The sequence below is a fragment of the Telmatherina bonti genome (assembly GCF_933228915.1).
Source record: "Telmatherina bonti genome assembly, chromosome: 3".
Taxonomy (NCBI): domain Eukaryota; kingdom Metazoa; phylum Chordata; class Actinopteri; order Atheriniformes; family Telmatherinidae; genus Telmatherina; species Telmatherina bonti.
This window is the reverse complement of record NC_136621.1, coordinates 33,107,290-33,125,290: the sequence shown is the minus strand read 5'-3', so window position 1 is coordinate 33,125,290 and position 18,001 is coordinate 33,107,290. Positions and strand designations below refer to the sequence as shown.

The 18,001-nt window shown below is 40.1% G+C and overlaps 1 protein-coding gene across 1 annotated transcript in view; it reads left to right on the top strand.

The window, feature by feature from the left end:
* LOC306774587 (uncharacterized protein) overlaps nt 1–16,839 on the top strand; it is a 23,332-nt gene extending 6,493 nt beyond the window's left edge. The window contains exons 2-9 of the mRNA XM_079264688.1: nt 1,576–1,670; nt 2,090–2,171; nt 6,148–6,508; nt 8,062–8,136; nt 10,123–11,249; nt 11,653–12,482; nt 13,794–14,036; nt 15,278–16,839. Coding sequence (XP_079120814.1) covers nt 1,576–1,670; nt 2,090–2,171; nt 6,148–6,508; nt 8,062–8,136; nt 10,123–11,249; nt 11,653–12,482; nt 13,794–14,036; nt 15,278–15,531 — 3,067 coding nt within the window. The 3' untranslated portion in view covers nt 15,532–16,839. The remainder of the gene's footprint in view (nt 1–1,575; nt 1,671–2,089; nt 2,172–6,147; nt 6,509–8,061; nt 8,137–10,122; nt 11,250–11,652; nt 12,483–13,793; nt 14,037–15,277) is intronic.
* The last annotated feature ends 1,162 nt before the right edge of the window (nt 16,840–18,001 follow it).

Here is an 18,001-nt window from a genome sequence, read left to right as displayed (position 1 = left end):
CCAAAGCAAACTTGAAACCACGCCTTATGTCTTATTGATCATGTTTCTTTTTTAAAATTTTTCAAAGTCAAGATTTTTATGTTTAGTTGTCCGCAGCTGAGCACGGCTACATGCTACATGTGTCACGTTAACATCTCCGCTGAATGACTAACTTTGTCATGCTGCTTTCTGCTTGTCCTTTTATGTTTGCTTTTTTACTCCATCTCCAGTCCTTTTCTTATTTCTCTTCTTTTTTCATATTACTCCATTGTCGATATGAAAAAAACACAGACTATAGTGAATTGAATTTCTAAATCCGAAACACTGTATTCCTCTGACCTAGTTTCAAGACTCCAGTGTTGTCTGAGTAAAAATATATTAAAGGAAAACGATACTGAGATCAGATTTGTGGTAACAGAACTAGCCCAGATTCAGCAGAGGCAGGATGACTGACTTTTGTGAGCGTGGCTGTTTTGGACTGGATTTAGTCTGAAGAAGATAATCTGACTTGTGCTGTCTGGTCTCACCCAGGTGGCTGCATTCAAGCCTCTGCTCATAAGAAGCCAAAGTACTTGCATATACTATATGCAAATACTAATTAAAAATGATAAATTATACTAAGGCTGGCATCATTTTTACTTGGAGGTAACTTTAAGGTTCATGTCCTATTTAGCTGGATTCTGTCCAACCATACTAGTTTGACTCATGGTAGTTTTTAACTGTTAATGTGCAAATGGTGACACAGCGAGCAGGTTTGTGTTATTATTTTATTTTATTTTTTTTATTGTATTTGGCTGTCCACTTTTAATTATGAAGAAAATTTACATCCTGTAATCATTGAAGTCCAATATGATCAGTGGCAGTTTTTAAGCTGTAATGTACATAACACACACCCTACAAAGAAAAAAATTCTCACACAGCAGTAAAGAACAGTGTATGCCAGTTGTATAGATGGTATTTGGTGTCAGGTTATTTTCGCTTTCTTTAATCAGTAGGTCTCAGATTAAAAGGTACCATGTGGAGCTTCTGACCTGTTACAGAGCCGTGGAGCATATCATCAACTTAGTCTCTGCTTCTTTTGTTTGGTGCTGACATATGCATACATGTAGATGCCAGGCTACGCATTTCTGCGACATATTTATGAATATAAATGGGAAGGGGTTTTGCATACACTTAAACAATTTGTTCTCAAACAGGAGATCTCTTCATATTTCTGTGAAATTAAAGGTATTTGCTTTTTATTTATAACTCTGGATGTTTCTAGCATCCACATAAAAACTTACTGGGTATTTTTTACCATTTTCCTTTAGCTCTAAAAGACAGTAATGTTTCAAAACCACATTGTTTTAAGGTCTCATCGCATTCTTTAGTTTGTCTCTCCTCCAGGCGTCTCTGCTACATCATGTTAAATCTAAAACCCTAAACTAAACTTTACCTTTTTTATTTGTTTATTGCTATGTTTGCATAATTCATTTGTTCATGTGGGAGGGAATGCATTGATCCATTAGGTAGCCATCACCTTATTGATCACTCCCGGACCTGACTGATGTGAAGTTTGGCCAGTAGGCCGATTGATTACATTGATTGTCTCTGCAGGCGTGGCTGTGGAAGGAAAAGAAAAGGGACACCCGTGAAAGTCTTTGTCACACACACAGAGGAAGAGAGCATGCCAGAACACAACTTCAGCCCAGGTGTGTGTGTGTGTGTGCGTGCGTGCACGTGTTTCAGTGTATGACATGCAAATCCACATGTCATATTCTTGCGGCCAACAGCTGTGATTGTGTGTGTATTTATTTGTGAGTTGTGTGCGTGTGCATCTGTTTGTGTAACTGTAATTGGTGTGGGGGTGGACTTTGTGTAAGTGAGTGACCTACTTTTGTGTGTGCGTCTGAATGTGTGTGCCTGGCAACCTACGTGTTGCTACGTGCACCTCTTTGTGTGTGTGCGTGTGCGTGTGTGTGTGTGTGTGTGTGTGTGAGAGAGAGTGATCTGGGAGATGGGGTTGTAACCTTTTTGTGTGTGTGTGTGTGTGTGTGTTAATGCGTGCATGATTCGGTGTGTTTGTCCCTACTTTGTAATCCTTTTACACTGACTGTTGCTGTGCTTTCAGGTGATCGGAAGGACGCAGGAGAAAACAAGCGGCCTGCACCAGACGGACCTTCCTACAGCACCGAACCTGCTCCTCACAACTGGTCGGTGTAAACTAATGTCCTTCTGTTACTTACTGATGTTTATCCTATTTATTTTGTCATTTTGTTTTTTAGAAAATAATAAACAGTTGCACATCTTAAAGGGGTGCTATTATGGTATTTTGAGTTTTCTGAGCTTTCTACAGTGTTACAGTGTTGAATCCTCATCAGACATGTGAACGGCACTATTTTTTATCATCTAAACGCATGTTTGAGTTTGAGTTTGAGTTCCAGCACTCTTTCTGTTCGGTTTCCATGGCAACGAAAAGCGCATAGTTTTAGAGAGTTTTTTCTACTTGGAAATCTTTGTCACGTCCCGGGGGATAAGGTTTGGTGATTGGTTACCTTCTACTGGTTAACAAGGGCATGTACAAATACATCAGGCGGGTGGAAAACGTGGGATAAAGTTATTTCCAACGATGGCTGGTGAGTTTACCAAAGAGAGACATCCTGCTGCATTCGTTGCTGTGGGTTGCTGTTTTCCACTTCGTTTTCAGGGTCTGATTCAGGTTCCAACATGTAGGGCTGTATGTTATGTGTTGACATTGTATATTGTTTTTTTTTATTGAGTTCATATTAGCCTAATCCTTCTGTTTATGAGATGTTACAATGACGGCGAAAACAGGTGCGGTGCTCGCTCCCAATGTAGTGCAGTGGCGGGAGGCGGGGCTTAATGCGGAAGAGTCTCAATCCACTCGTTTTGCCCACAGGCTGATCTGACAGCCTACGGAGAGGGTCGGTCTGAAGTAAATAAAGCCATTTGTGACAATAACTCGATCAATCCCAGCCCTTCTGGTCTCAGAAATAAAAATAAATTAGCCTGAAATGCCTGAAATAGTTCCACTTTAACTTAGGGTGTATTCAAACCAGCCCTTTTGATTTAAATCCCAGTCCGCTTTCTTGGATAATTTTAGAGAATTGTGAATGTGCCAAGAAGCAAGCTCTGGTCCTTTTAGGGTGCGTTCACATCAGGATAGTCTGCTAGACTCGGCCCAATTGGGGACTCGGCTCAGTTCTAAGTAAAGTGTATCCATGCTGACCCAGATTGCGTTCACACTGCAATTTGGTCAAACGTACCAAACCTTTAAAACAATTTATCCCCATTCCCACCAAAGGTGGCACTGCGCTAGTATTTAGCAAGAGACATGACAAGACTCGCATGAAGAAAAAAAACTCTGTAGTGAGTTAAACATGGAGACAAAACTTTTGCTGTTTTGGGTTTTTTATTTTGTCTAATGCAAGTATACTGTAGAAATATACTGCAACAATGACCGCAGTATGAACAACAGACGAGGCAGAGGACTCTTGACGTGATTGCTATGTATTTATCCACAATGCAATGCTACATCAAATTCAGGAAGTGACCTTTTTTTGTACTTCCCGTATTTGGTCCAGTTGAAACAGACTGAGACCTGCGTTTGTAGTTGGACGAGTCCGCTTCTTTGGTCCGAATCAGAATTCATTTGGCGCATTCACAGCTCTCCAAACAAAGCGAACTTTCCGAGCAAACGAACTCTGATTCGAATCAAAAAGGCTGATGTGAATGCGCCCTTACAAACAGGTGTCTCTGTCCACTTCAAGTGAACGAAACACAGGAAGTGGACTACAAAGGAAAGGGGACTGTGTGTTGAATGTAGGGTATTAACACATTCAAAACATTTCTGCTTTTGGGGGGATCAGGAGAAACAACTTGTGGTCAGCTGGAGAATAACGTTATAAAATTTCTGATATGACCAACCCAGGACCGCTGGGATCTGATGAAGCTCCTTATTTTGATCTCAAATGACAGGAAGTTGTGTTGCATTAACCGATGTCTCATCTTCTCCCTCTGTAATTCTTGATTCAGTGCTGCCTCTGGTGCAAAGCAGAATATGTTATTTAAAAGATTTAACTTATTTGTGTAGTGCAGTGAGAATGCAAACTCGGGCCGGAAGAATGCTGCAACTCCCAACTGAACCGAGTCCCCAATCGTACCGAGTTTAGCGGAATACCCTGGTGTGAATGCACCACCAGTCCGAGAGTGGCACTCCTAAATCCTTTTTCTTAGGTTCCACCAGCCCTGTAGATTTATTGTACATAATCACACATCTCATAGCTGAGATGTAAGAAGCATTTAGTTGACTTGTTAGAAGGATGGAAAATGATCAGCACTTTGATGGGTGGGAGTGGAAACCACTGCCCTGAAGTAATAGCTTGAGTTTGTATGTTTGGATTTTTACATATGGATTAAAATACAATTAAACTGTCATTAATACTGTACATATATCATAATTCCCAGGCCATTGAGCACACCTGAATATAAGCCACACCTTGCATCAAGCTTGCAGCAGCTCTATGTCCTTATTCAGCAGCCATATAAATCGCTTTTAATTTTAAGGCTGCATCAAATGCTTTTCTTCCTGTGTTTTCTGTGATGAGTGTGTGCCTGAAGTGCAAAATGACTAGTTAGCCAATAAAAATCCATAAACTAGCTGCATTATTGTTTCAGCTGTGGGATTTAAATCGCTTGTAAAAAAAAGTAGTAACTCATGGCCTTGAAATTATATCTTGATTGAAATATCCCTTTTTCAACAGTTTCCAAAATTTTAGATTTTAGATTCTCAAATTTCTCAAGTTGTGGTTGCAAGAACAAAGCTGGAGCCAAGAGGCAGAATAAACCTTGACTATACAGTTTTGTTCATATTTATTCATACCCTTTCATTAAAGAAGGAAAAAAACAGCTGCCTGTAAAAATAAGCTGAAATTGACTAAATTAATTACATTATTTTCTAATTCTGGTTCAATAGAAATACTTTTTTAAAGAACAAACAAATAAGATAATGTATTACATATTACATCACTCATAAACTAATATTTTGTCTAACAATCCTTTAATGTTTCTGCTACAGTCAGGTGTTTTCTGTTCCTCTCAGTCAGACTTCTGCACCTGTTGACAGGTATTTAGTCCCACTGTTCAACAGAAAAATTATCTAATTTGTCCAGGACCAATTTGTTTGTTTGTTTGTTTTTTTTCTTCAACTCAATTAAATAAAAAAAAAACAGTGTTTTATATTACTAAATTATATTTTTTGCAAATTTTTAGTTCCTTTTTTTAAGTCTCTGGTTATTTGAGTGACTGTTGTAAATTCAGCCTTTTCTTTAATGAAAGGGGATGAATACATATGAGCACAACTGTATTTAATAGGGCTGAGACGATATACTTTCTTCCCAATTTGATTCCGATATTTTGGGTGCCGATTCAATTTAAATTGCGATTCTCGATTCTTTGATATTGCAGATTTTTGTAGATTTAAAACGAAAAAAAAAATGTACAAAACCTTTTTTGTTTGTCATTATTTCTTGATTTCGATTTGGAAAAAACAACACAGTCGCCAGACCATCATTCTGCTGCTATAATGCCCAAGAAGACAAGTAAAAAGATCAATAAAAACAATAAAATGACAAAATTTTTATAATGGATTATTTTTATTCATTTGGGGGGAAAAAATTTAACAAAATAATTTTTTGTTAAAAAAAAAAAAAAAAAATTAATTTTAAACTTGTGTAGCAAAAAATTCTGATATTCAGTATTCTCACTCCTAATATTTAGGTTAGGCAAGGCCAGTAAATAACCAATCTAAAAGATATTAAAGCTGTATTTCATAATTTATTTAGTATAGTTCAATTAAATTTAGTAGTAAGTGTCTACAAATTGAGTCAGTCTAACAAATGGTTGCATTGACACCTTTCAACTTCTCTTTTTTTTTTTTAAGGATTTTAATTATTATGGTAAATCTAGACTTTCAATGTATAGCAAAAGCAAGAAAAAAACATTAAATGTTTGGTGTTGATTAGTTAAATCTAATTAGTGCTGATTTTGTTGACTTCGTATGGATGATGAGAATCAATCTGTGAACAAGCTAAACATTTCAGCAAAGAAAGAGACAAAGTAGTGACTTCCTTTTTCCTTCCATCCCTCACTTCCTTCACCTCTCTGTAGTCCATCACAGCACACCCAGGATAAAGTCTCTGTGGGATCTAAGGTCAGCTCCTGCTCAGCCTCCACACCAGCTCCAGCTGCCTCCTCCGCCCCAACCCCGACTCCTGTACCTGCTCCTGCCCCGGCCACCACAGCTTCTGCTCAGGCCCTCTCCATGACTCCTGCATCCACAGCTCCAGCTGCTCCAACAGCCTCCCCTCCTGCTCCAACAGCCAGCTCCTGCCCTCCTTCCCCTAACTGCCGTATACGAGAAGTCCACTGTGGCAGCCAGGTGCGATTGGTTGTTATTGCCATTCGAGACATCACCAAAGGGGAGGAAATCACGGTCGACTATAGCCTGACAGAGTGGGGGGAGAATCTGGTGAGTGTTGTAAAAGACAGACGCATACAGTGAATGTTGTTGTCACACTTATCAGAACCTTTTACCAGTCTCCTGCTTTCTCAGCCACAATTCTTTACATTGTCCATTTATGTTCCAATACTTTTCATTAACCATTTTGATGTTATGCCAAGTATAATTAAGCAATTCTCCAATATTTCTAAAGGAACTATGAAAGTTAAAACACTTGAAAACTGTCAGTGAGCCAGAAAGGTCTTAATCTTCCTGGAAGAACATAGACAAAAAGAAGAAACTGAAGCAATGTCAGAATCAATGCTTCATGTTAGATTTCCATGCATTTCATCAACCTCTTTTGAAATAATTTATTTTTTAAAAAAAAAGGGAAAAATAGAAACCTTTTTCCACTAATAGTAAACCAAACAGACAACAGTACAATTTGACCACACGGCAGTTTTATATTAATCTATATTGTTTACATTTACATTACGTTTTTGAGTGACTATAAATTCTGTCCCAGGCCTAAACAATCTTTTATGATGTATCTTAATGTTCATTGTTTTTGTTTTTTAATCTGTATATTTGTGGTTTATGGCAAACAGCGTGGCTAACACACAGAGACTACATTACACAGGTGTTTTCTAATCCTCCAGACATACTTGACAGCCAACTTTCAGCTTGTTGTATAAAGTGTTGAGTAAATAATGAGCTTTTTGCCCAACAGCATCCAAAATCTAAACTTCCTCCTTGTTGATTGGGTCGATTTGGCATGGGTCAGCATGCATTTCTTATTTTCCATAGGCAAAAATAGAGAAGGGTACCAGAATAAAGTCCCTGCATGTGAAATGTAGCTTTCCATAAGTATAGAAATACACTGAGCATCTCATGACTTAACATAGACTGCCACATGTGTATTCACACACTGCTGATAAGCTTCACTCACTATCTGTCACACATATGCACACAAACACACACACATTCTCATTACCCACTGCACACACAGCCATTCTACATGCACAAGCTAAGCAAGGCATGGGGTTACCATGGTGATGGCAGGGCTCCAGCTCTCTTTCTACCTATAGTACTTTAGCAACAGTAACCATGGTTATTACATGACATCTGTTCCTTTAATGGATCCCATTAGATTGGATCAATTTACTCTGTAAAACAGTGATGCCAGAATCCATTTCAGAAAATTGAATTGTTAAAATTAAGAAACTAACATCAGAGGTTAAACTGGAGCCGAGGCTGCTCAGTATCCTCTCAAATTCAATATTATACTGGTATAAGAAAAAACAAAACAAATAATAACACATCTGTATGCTTTTATTGTAGGTGTCTATGCCTAATGGATCGGCAGTCTTTTCTTCTAAGTAATACAAAGTTGCAGAAAGCGTTCCTCTGCTCACAGCTTTCTATTGGTTTCTCAATAGCAGATTTGTGGCTCTAACCAGCCTCTTTACTCAAGAGCAACTATACAGGGGTGTTCTCTTACTCCTGAGTGACAGCTGGAAGCTGACTGTGAAGGTATACATTAATGATCATATGCTTTAATGTAAGTTCTTTTCGTTCCACAGGGCTTCCGGGCCACGGTGTCTCCTGCACAGAACGAGTGTAACTCTGACGCTGAGAATAACAACAATATCAAAAAGGTAAAATAAAAATGACACCGTTTTTAAGAACACACTGTCAGATGAAATACTTGTCTTTTAAAAAGCAGCAAGTATCAAGTATAGCTGTCACTTTATCAAGTCCTGTTGTTCTGAATGGATTGTGTATGTCGTGTCCCTCTGGATCAGAAAGTAAGATTAGGAATTCTGTTTTACACTTTATGTTTTATTTAAAAATTAAAATAAAATTAAATAAATAAATAATTGTGTTAGTACAAGCAAAACTTGCCTTATAAAAAAAACTTATTGAACTGTTGGAATCATGTAGATTTAGCTTTGCAAAGCAGGACTGCCACATCAAGATAACGTAGTTGGGGTTTGATTCCTCCTGCATGCATATGCTCAACCAGATTCAAACTGGCAGTTTCTGTCCTGTATACTGCAAAAGAGGCAGATTGCATCAAAGAATAACCAGAAGGGATATTACCCATCTTTTTAAAGAAACAATCGATTGTAAGTATATAATATAATACAGCTGAATTCCCTGTAAAGCTGATCACATTCACATATTTTTAAATTCTTTTCTAAGTCTATCCGAAACTGTGACTGAAAAGCAGCACTGTAAGTTCGAGCTCACTTAGAGCGTAACCAGACGTCGGTAAAAAAAAAAAAGATTTTCACAATAAAACATCATTGGACAAAATCGCCTTTCAAGTAACTTAGAGATAATTCTTTTTGTTAGACTCTGACGTGTGAAGATCATCCAGAGAGGAAGTTGGGAGCAGCAGAACGTGTTGAGTGTTTTTCACAAAATCCAGTGTAGAAAACATCAGTGTGAATGGAACGATTTCCCTACCATGCAGAGGCATTGGGACAAAGAGGAGTAGTCCAATTAACAAACTTAAGCTATACCCAAAGCTTGACTGAATAATTATCTCAAAAACATATCCAGCCAGCCATCCATCCATTTATTTTCCTAACTGCCTAATCCAGTTCAGACCAGTGGGAAGCTGGAGCCTATCCCAGCAATCATTGGGGGAGAGGCAGGGTACATCCTGGACAAGTCTCCAGTCCATCACATGGCCAAACTTACTTAATGTTGCATATATGATAAATCCCAGATGCATCTGTCCGAAGCCTGAAGTGTGCACCAATAAGCTCTTAATAAAAAGATTAATTTTTCTATTCAGGGATAAACAATGACAGCCAAGATGTCTGTATTGAACTTTACTGTTTTGCAAGATAATTTATAGCAAGAGCTAAAGATTTGAATGGTTTGAGATATAAACAGTTAATGGTTTGATATATAGTAAGGCTATCAATATCATAATTTTTTGAACAGCTTACTTCTTTTACTGTTCATTAGCAATTATTTCTGTATCATTTTATTTTTAGCCCTTAAAACTACCTGAAATTTGTGAATCTAGGAGATTTCATTCATTTTTTTTTTCATTAATAACCCAGCCTTATATATAGTCCTTAGTTTAGTTTAATTACTTTGAAAATTATTTATGAGCTTTAAAGGAATTTAGAAGCTGTACAATAAACACATGCATCACATATGATACTTTTTCCACAAGTATTGTATTATTACATAATATATAAGCAGTAAAATCTATAACTTTTTGTGGTCAAATTTGGAAACTTTTCTCCTTGAGTGCTGTTGATGTTTTAATAATACACTCATGGTGCAGGAGAGAAAAGCTGTCAGTTGTAAGATTAGTGAGATCCAGCTTGAAGTGATGGAGTGGAGCAACTAATGGAGGCAAAACAGCACACACACATATAATAAATAATATGGAAGGAAACTGTTTGTTTACAAGATAAAAAAAAGAAAAAAAAACTTTCAGATTGAGAGCAAGATGTGCTTTACATGGTGTCAACACAACAGCCGAGGTTCCAGTCACACCATTGATTTATTTCTGCACAAATAAATGTGTCCAGCCTTGAACTCAACCGAAACCTCCACACATTTGTATATTTTTATCATTTTATTAATACTTTAAAGTATATGTGTTTCCCTTCCAGGAGGAAGAGCCTCTTTCTCTGACAGCCCAGCAGCAGCGGCATCAACAGCAGCAACAGGAATATGTCACCCCCTCTTGGTCCCTCTCCCCATCCTCCTCACCGATCTCCCATTCTGACGCGAGTGACTCAGATGCTGCAGATGAGGACAACTGCAGCCCACGCGGACGTGCGCTTCGACGGAGAAAGAAACGTCGGAGCACACCTTCAAAGAAAAAGACCCCCAATTGGACTCCAAGTGGGCGTTCCCCGCCAATGTCTCCCTCCAACGTTCCCCATCTGAACCGTCCACTTCCTTCAGTCCATTCTCCGGCGCAACCTTCTCCCCCCTACTCATCTTCCTCCTCTTCTTCTTCTTCTGCTAAGCCTGTCTTCAAACATCCAGCTCCGCTCGGTTCCGGCGGCACGGGAAACCTCGCCACTAATGCCCTGAGAAGCAAGGTTTCCATTGACTCCATGCGCCAAACCTGTGAGCACTGTGGACGCCACTTTCGCTCCCTGGGCCGCCACTTAGATAAACACCACGCCCACCAGCCGGATGTTTGCTCCGCCCTTGTTGAGCGCTACACCCAAATGCCCCATCTGCATGCACAGAGCCTGAACCCCGCTAACGCCGCCGCACACGCTGAGCAACCTTCCAAGTTTTCCCATGCCAGGGGACAAAGCCGCTGCTCCGAGGCTGCACAGAGCGGTGTCCAGGACCTCTCCATGTCTCCACCCACTCTCACAGCGGCTAGCCAGTCCCCTACCTCTTCTGGAAGAAACTCCACCCCTCCTGTGCTAACTCCTCCCCGAGGACAGAACGCAGTGCCAGTGTCTGTCTTAAAGAGGAGTCCTCCCACTCTGGCTGTGACACAGTCCAGGAAGGGAGCGGTGAGGAAGCAAAAGAAAGAAAGACAAATGGAGCAACAGGAGGATGAGGAGGATGAAGATGTGGAGGTTGTTGTGGTAAAGAGGTCCAGAGAGGAGGACATAGAGCTGGTGAGCCCTCAGTCCTTAAGCAGCAAATCAGCCAAAGAGTTTGAACCACCTAAAGAAGAGGATGACGAAGAGGAGTATGACGAGGAGAATGGAGTCATGGAAGTTGAAGATGACAGTGGGACGGAGGACAAAGAAAAGGAGTTGCTCAGGTAACCTCCTACCTTCTGATAAAGTAGAACGGCGCAGTATCCTTACTGAAATTCTCTTCGAACGCGCCATTTGTATTAACTTGCCTGCAGTCCACAGACATGGGATACCTGCTACACTGGTTTCCATCAACCTGCTTCCAGTACAAACATGCAACTCTTAGTTTTTTACTTCATCAAGTACAGAAATAAATGTGTTAAAGATGCAAGGTTCTGAGATGGATTATTGGAATGAGGAGAGATGAATTTATTCTTTTAGTGACGATAGTTTTCCGAGCTTCATAGAGATGGATGGTAATTTAAAAAGCTGGTGCGGTTATTTTGTTTGATGATGTGAACTTCTGAAGATACAAATGTAACCTATATGTCTCTCTCTCTCTCTCTCTCTCTTTAATTTTTTCTCCAGCAGTTCAGGGCGACACCACATGCTGCCCCTCCTCTCATCGCTGTCCTCTCTGGTTCTGTACCTCCGGCGGCTTCAACATTCAGCCTTCTTGTCCCTTTCTCGGCAGCTGCAGTCTGCGGAGGCCTGGCGCCTCCTCTGCCACTCTAGTCTGGCACTTCTCATCCTCTATAACCGGAGGCGCGAGTGTGAAGTCTCCAAGTTGTCCATTGCCGAATATCGCGCCCGTGTGACTCCTCAGTGTCCCGTTCCTGTCCCGCCCGGTGCTCCTCCAGCTCTCACACCATTGGAGGCTTCCCTCTCCCCTTTTGAGCGACTAGTGCTCCCTCATCTACCGAGAGTCGGTGTCCAGGGAAAGCGTGGACGGGTCCAGCCCCTCATCCTTCCACCTCACTGTGAGCCCTGCCTGGAGCTTCTCCTGCAGACACGGCAGGATGTAGGGGTTGACCCTGCAAACCCTTATGTTTTTGCCCGGCCCTACCATTCCCCTGCGACACCACTGCGTGGCACTGATCTCCTTCGCAGCTTGGCTCGTTCCAGTGGGACCCGCAATCCCCGTGCCCTGACCCAAACCAGGGTTCGCCGTCAGGTAGCAATCTTAACCCAGCTGTTGCTGCTGGGAGAGGGAGAGGACCCCGGGCAGCCGGGAGGCAGCGCTGTCGAGAGGTTGGAGCACTTCCTCGAACGAGAGTACCATGTGACGCAGAACTGTGCTGGGATTGGCCAAGACCCGGGCTTGATGGGCAGAGTGGGCCGAGTTGTACTGTGTGGAGAGAGAGACGGAGTTCTGTTCAGAGGAATGAGCCTGAACCACATCTGTCTTGAGCTGGATGGTAAGATGGATGGATGGATGGATGGATGCTTTATTAGTCCTGAAGGAAACAATCATTGTAAAGAAATCAACATGATGAAGAAAAACAGAAATAAAATTAAATATTCTGAATGTTCGGCAGGGTAAAAGAACAGTCTGCACACAAATAAGTAAACACATGAATACAGAACATACAAGGCTGGCTAAAGTGACTGCAACATGTGACATGTGTCAAGATGAAGTGGCCTGCAGGTACCTGCAGTCTTTTTATCCTGTTCATTGGGGCTGTGACAATATGCTTTTGTCCCGATTCGATTTAAATTGCGATTCTCAAAATTCTTCAATATTGATGATTTTTGTACATTAAAAACAATTTTTTTTTTTTTTTTTTTTTTTTTTATAAAACTTCTTTTGCTAGTAATTTTTCTTGATTTCAGTTAGGAAAAAACAACACAGTAGCCAGATCATCATTCTGCTGCTATAATGCCCAAGAAGACAAGTAAAAAGATCAATAAAACCAATGAAAATGACAAAAATTTTATAGTGGATTGATTTTATTTATTTGAAAAAAAAAAAAAAATTATTATTTTAAAATTGTGAAGAAAAAAATCCAGATTTCCGATTTTTCGATTTGATTTTCCCACCCCTACTGTTCATGCACTATGTGTGAATCCTCCACCCCTCACCAGGGTACTGTTACACACTCTGATGGTCCTGTGTGTGTCTGTGAGTCTGTACATATAGCAGCGCAGTGACAGCCTACTGATGAACAAGCTCCTCTGTGCTGTGATGGTGGCAAGCAGAGGGTGGCTGACATCATCATTGATGGCCAGCAGCTTGTCCAGTATCGTCTTCCTGTGCAACCATCACAGCCGACTCCAGAGTGACCAGTCTATCCAGTCTGTTAGTTTAGCCTTCTTCCAGTATCACGTTATCTTTCATAACTGCATAAAAAAATGACATTTTTTCCTTATAAAAAAAATTCTTTTTCACAAACAGAAAAAAAAAATGATGCTACCTGTTTCAAAAGAAACACGACTCGATCGTCCTGCTCTGTCCTTCTTTCCGTCTTTTACTTGGTCCGCACACCGGATACGAACAGAGCGATTATCTCTTCGTTGAAGAATAGCTCAAACAGTTCCCCGTCAGACACATGATTGTCTTCTAAATGTGGCCCTGCAAGTTCACCAACAGTAAACTGTGTTGCTGTATTTCGGCGCCGGCAGCTGTCGAGCGCTTGCAAAAATCGGGCGCATGAATGCGCTGGCAGTGCGTTGAAGGTTAAGTTCTGTTGCTGCTCTTTTCTCAACCTTTCTGTCTTTCCCTTCTCCAGTGATGTCGGGGAACTCTGCAGACTCGTACTCGGAAGGAGAATCTGAAGGCGAGCATGTCAAGGAGAAGTCAGAGACCGCCACCGCCGCTCCCGCTCTGAACCATCCACCTACATTACTGTACGTCAGGAAGGGCAAGAACAACGGACGGGTGGGACGGCCCAAGAAGCTCAAGAACATCCAGCCTCCTCCTCCTCCACCTCCTCCGCCTCCACCCCCACCTGCAAACCGCAGGAGAGGCTCAGGTTAGCTCAATTCTGGTTTTTAGTTTTGTATCTTTCAGATCTAAGATGGTGAACCTGATCAATAAAATATTATAATTATGTGTTTGTCTGAGAGTCACGCTGTTGAATAAAACTTTTGACCATGGGGGGGGGGGGCAACACTTGCCGTTTGGGGGTATCGGTACATTAGTCTGTACAGTTCTTGTCTCACTTCCTTTAGAAAGAAAAAACACTCTTCCATGCATCAATGCAGTTTGTGCTTGCTGTAGTTTTGGTGTGAGACATGCTCATCAGCATACAGTTAAAGCTGTCAAGACATTTTATTTTCTTTAATTATTGTTTTTTTGTGTGTTTTAATACTGCAAAGAAAGGAGAAAGCAAAGTTCCCCTTTTCAGAAAGGTCCATTTAGTGCTTTTCACTAACATGCAACAACAAATAAGAAACAAATAAATCACACCTGTTAGAAAAAAGAAAAACTTGTGAAGAATTTAAAGGATAAATAAGAAATATTTATATAAATAGATTTAATATCTAAGGATAAATGTTTTTGGCTCAAGAAAATAACTTTTTTGTAATATTGAGGTGTTTTATGTTTAAGTTTGGAATTGAAATCAGGATATGAATCATGTCTTTATTATCTCCATTGCAGGAAGTTTTGTTTGCATTTTATATTTTAGTTCTGAACTTTTTTTTCCATGACATGGCACCATGTAGAAACACACATGTGTGGAGCTGCATTGACAGATATGAGAAACCCAGTTGTGCTGTGTTTGTTAAATTCACTTGATGCCTTTTTTCTAAATGACTTACAAGTGAGAATAGTTGAGTAAAGAGTGAGTATTTCTCTGAGCGAGTCTGTGACGGGTTTTCAGTTCAGATGAGTTTAAGTATCAGCTGGAGGTGATCATAACAGAACACTGCAGAGCTCAGCTCAATCAGCGGAGACAAGCTAAAGGAAAGTAATCGTAACTCATTGTAAATAAACGTGCTCTGTCTGCGATTCATTCGCTCGCATGCAGCGGTTAAAAATCACCGTACTGTATCTGCTCAGGGTTGAAAACATGAAACATACCAAAAGAGTGTGTGAGAGTATTGGCTCCATTCACTGGGAAAACTAAACTAAAGCATGCCAAGCTGATATCACGTAGGATACCTGATAATGGAAAAGTGCAATTAGAGGTTTTGTTATTATTAAGTTGATCTTGAAAGGCTGTGAAAAAATTGTTAACCTTCAACAACATTCGTGTCTCCTGCGTTGTAGGAAAGCGAGGCGTCCTGAAGCGTCCCTGGTCAGAGGCAGAGCGAGCTGCAGTCGAGGAGCACCTGACCCAGAACATTAATGAGCTTCGAGTCCCTGCTAAGGCGGACTGTGAGCGCTGCCTGCAGCAGTGCCCCCTGCTGGTCAACAACCACCGCGACTGGCGTGCCATCAAGTTTTACTGCCACAATCGTATTCAACTGCTAAAGAAAAATCAGCGACGTGAAAGCGAGCCCCAACCTCTCACAGTTTGCTGAGGAAGGGACCGGGGATGCTTGACGTTTAGTTCAGAGCAGCTAATCAGAGCAGAATCTCAAATGGTACCAGTACATGCACTCATTCTGGGAGTCCTAAATTTCACATTGCCAGTGTTTGACTTTGACACGTGATAGCATTTCATTTTGAGCCCCTTTTTTTTTTTTTTTTTTTTGCTGCTTTTTTATTAAGGTCTTATAATGCCACTTGGAGCTCATGTGGCGCCTGGTTTTGCCAGTTAAAGTGCAGGTCTGGCCAAATTCGGTGCACATGAGAGGGTGCCGTTTGAGAAATGCCCCGAGAGACTTCAGAGACCATGACGCTGGCCTCACCTTGTGGTGTTCTTGTATATGGACATTGTTTTTCTCTCCAAAACCAGTACACTATACTGAAATATTAACGAAGGGTGCAGCTGTTCCCTACAGTGTTGATGTGAGCATTGTGAAGTAGCATTCGTGTTTTATGCACTAGGAGGTGTTGAATAGGACAAGTGGCCTGTGTTTGGGCCACACTTTCCTTCATAGCAGCTTTACAATTAGAGTAGGCCTAACTACAGCTAACCAAGATGTTTCCTCAAATAAGCTAGTTTTCCTTATCATACAGCTGACTGTGCAATTCTGACCACGGTTTCATGTTGTTTGGACCTTCATTAACACAAGGTACTAGATGATGAATGGGTTAAAACTTTGGAGATTACTGTCAGTTGTAGTTTTGCTTTGTGTTTCCAAAAGAATGGACACTTCAGTACAGTCGAGATGCTTATTTTTGGAGCTGTGGATTTCATAGAGGAGACAATTAAACAGCCCCAGAATGTTTTAAAGTTCATATGTGAAGTTACCTAAGATGTTGATTTCAATCACAAAGTTCAGAAACATAAAGAACTGCTGTGAAATCTGTTTTCTGTTGTCTGCTTTTCAAGGTGTCAACAGTTACAGCATTGCCCTGAGCAACAATATGTTCATGTCTCGTACTTTTTTTTTTTTTTTGTTGCTTGCTGTTGCACAGTTGTTGTTCAGAATAAGAAGGCCAATAAGCTGGATATCACTTTATGCTTGGAGAAGAGATTTTCTTTGAGTTAAAGGGTTACTAAAGAAGTGGGCATTTATCAGAAGAAATGGTTCGATGGCGCTTCTTTTGTTGCTTTCTCTGTGTTGTCTTTTCAGATGGCTGGAGCTCCTCCTGTCCTTCCACATCCACACTACACCGTTTGCAGCTCGACCAGATTTTTTGTTTCCCTTCAGCGTTGCTCAAAATCTGAGTCTGTCGAACTAAAACTTCCACGAAACCTCAAAACAGATACTTGAACTTGAACCTTTTTCAGAATCTTTATCATCTTTGTTTCTCTGGCCTGGCCAGTTACTGTATATATCAAATATATGATCACAGTGCTAACTTGTTTGTGCTAGACATGTAGCTTTCTCCATTTCTGCGTTATTGCTATCTGTACATAAGCCTGTTATGTAATTATTCCTCAGAGATACAAAGAACACAATGTATGACATGCCTTGGTTATTGTGTTATGTTTTTTTTTCCTTTTTTTTTTTTATAGATCTTATAAAAACAAAAAAACTAGAATTTTTGCTGTGGTTATTTGTTTTTCTAAAAGAAAAGCGTTCTTGTGAAATTTGTTTACTGAAAAATTTTAAACTAACAGGTTTTTCTTTTCTTTTGAAGTTCTGAAGAAGAACGTCAATAACAGATAATAAATATATAAATAGCTATAGCCTTATGAAGGTATATTTAAAGTGTCTGTTGAATTTCAGGTCTTTATTGTAGCAAGGACTGATTTTTGGGCCCTTCTACAAATTCCAGTGGGATATGCATCTGGATGTTCTCAGTTAACAATTTATAAACCACATTAGCTGGAGGCCCAACACTGTCCAAGACTTTTGCAGACTTTGTGCATGATGTCTTCTGGTTTTAGCAGAACATATAAACAATTCAGAGTGGGTCACCTGAAGTCTGGAACTGAAAGCAGGATTGATGTTTGGAGAAGAAGCTCAGAATCCCACTGCAGATATCCAGGAATACTTTTAAACACTGAAGCACAGTTTGGCTCCTTTTTAAGGGAAACACATTTTTATTTATTTTTTGCTTTTGATGACAGAAAAGCATTTAGTCACAAAAAGTAGAACAGAAACACATCTGTATTTTGTCTCCTCAAAATTATTTGCTGTCAGCAGAAACATTATAAATATAAATTCACCATAACTCAGTATGATGTGCATAAATATGGGAGTTATTTTGTCATTATTTAGGAAAACACAAATAGTTTGAAACATAAAAACTAAAATTTATTTGTTAAATGTAATAGTGATATTAAAATATTGTCAAGGTTGAATTTATTTATGATCTATTTTTTACAAATCTTGCTGCCTAAAGTGCTTTCCAATTTCAATTCACTACTTAAACAAAATACATGACATATACAGAAAAAATGCAATAAACAATTAAAATGGTTTAATATCTAAA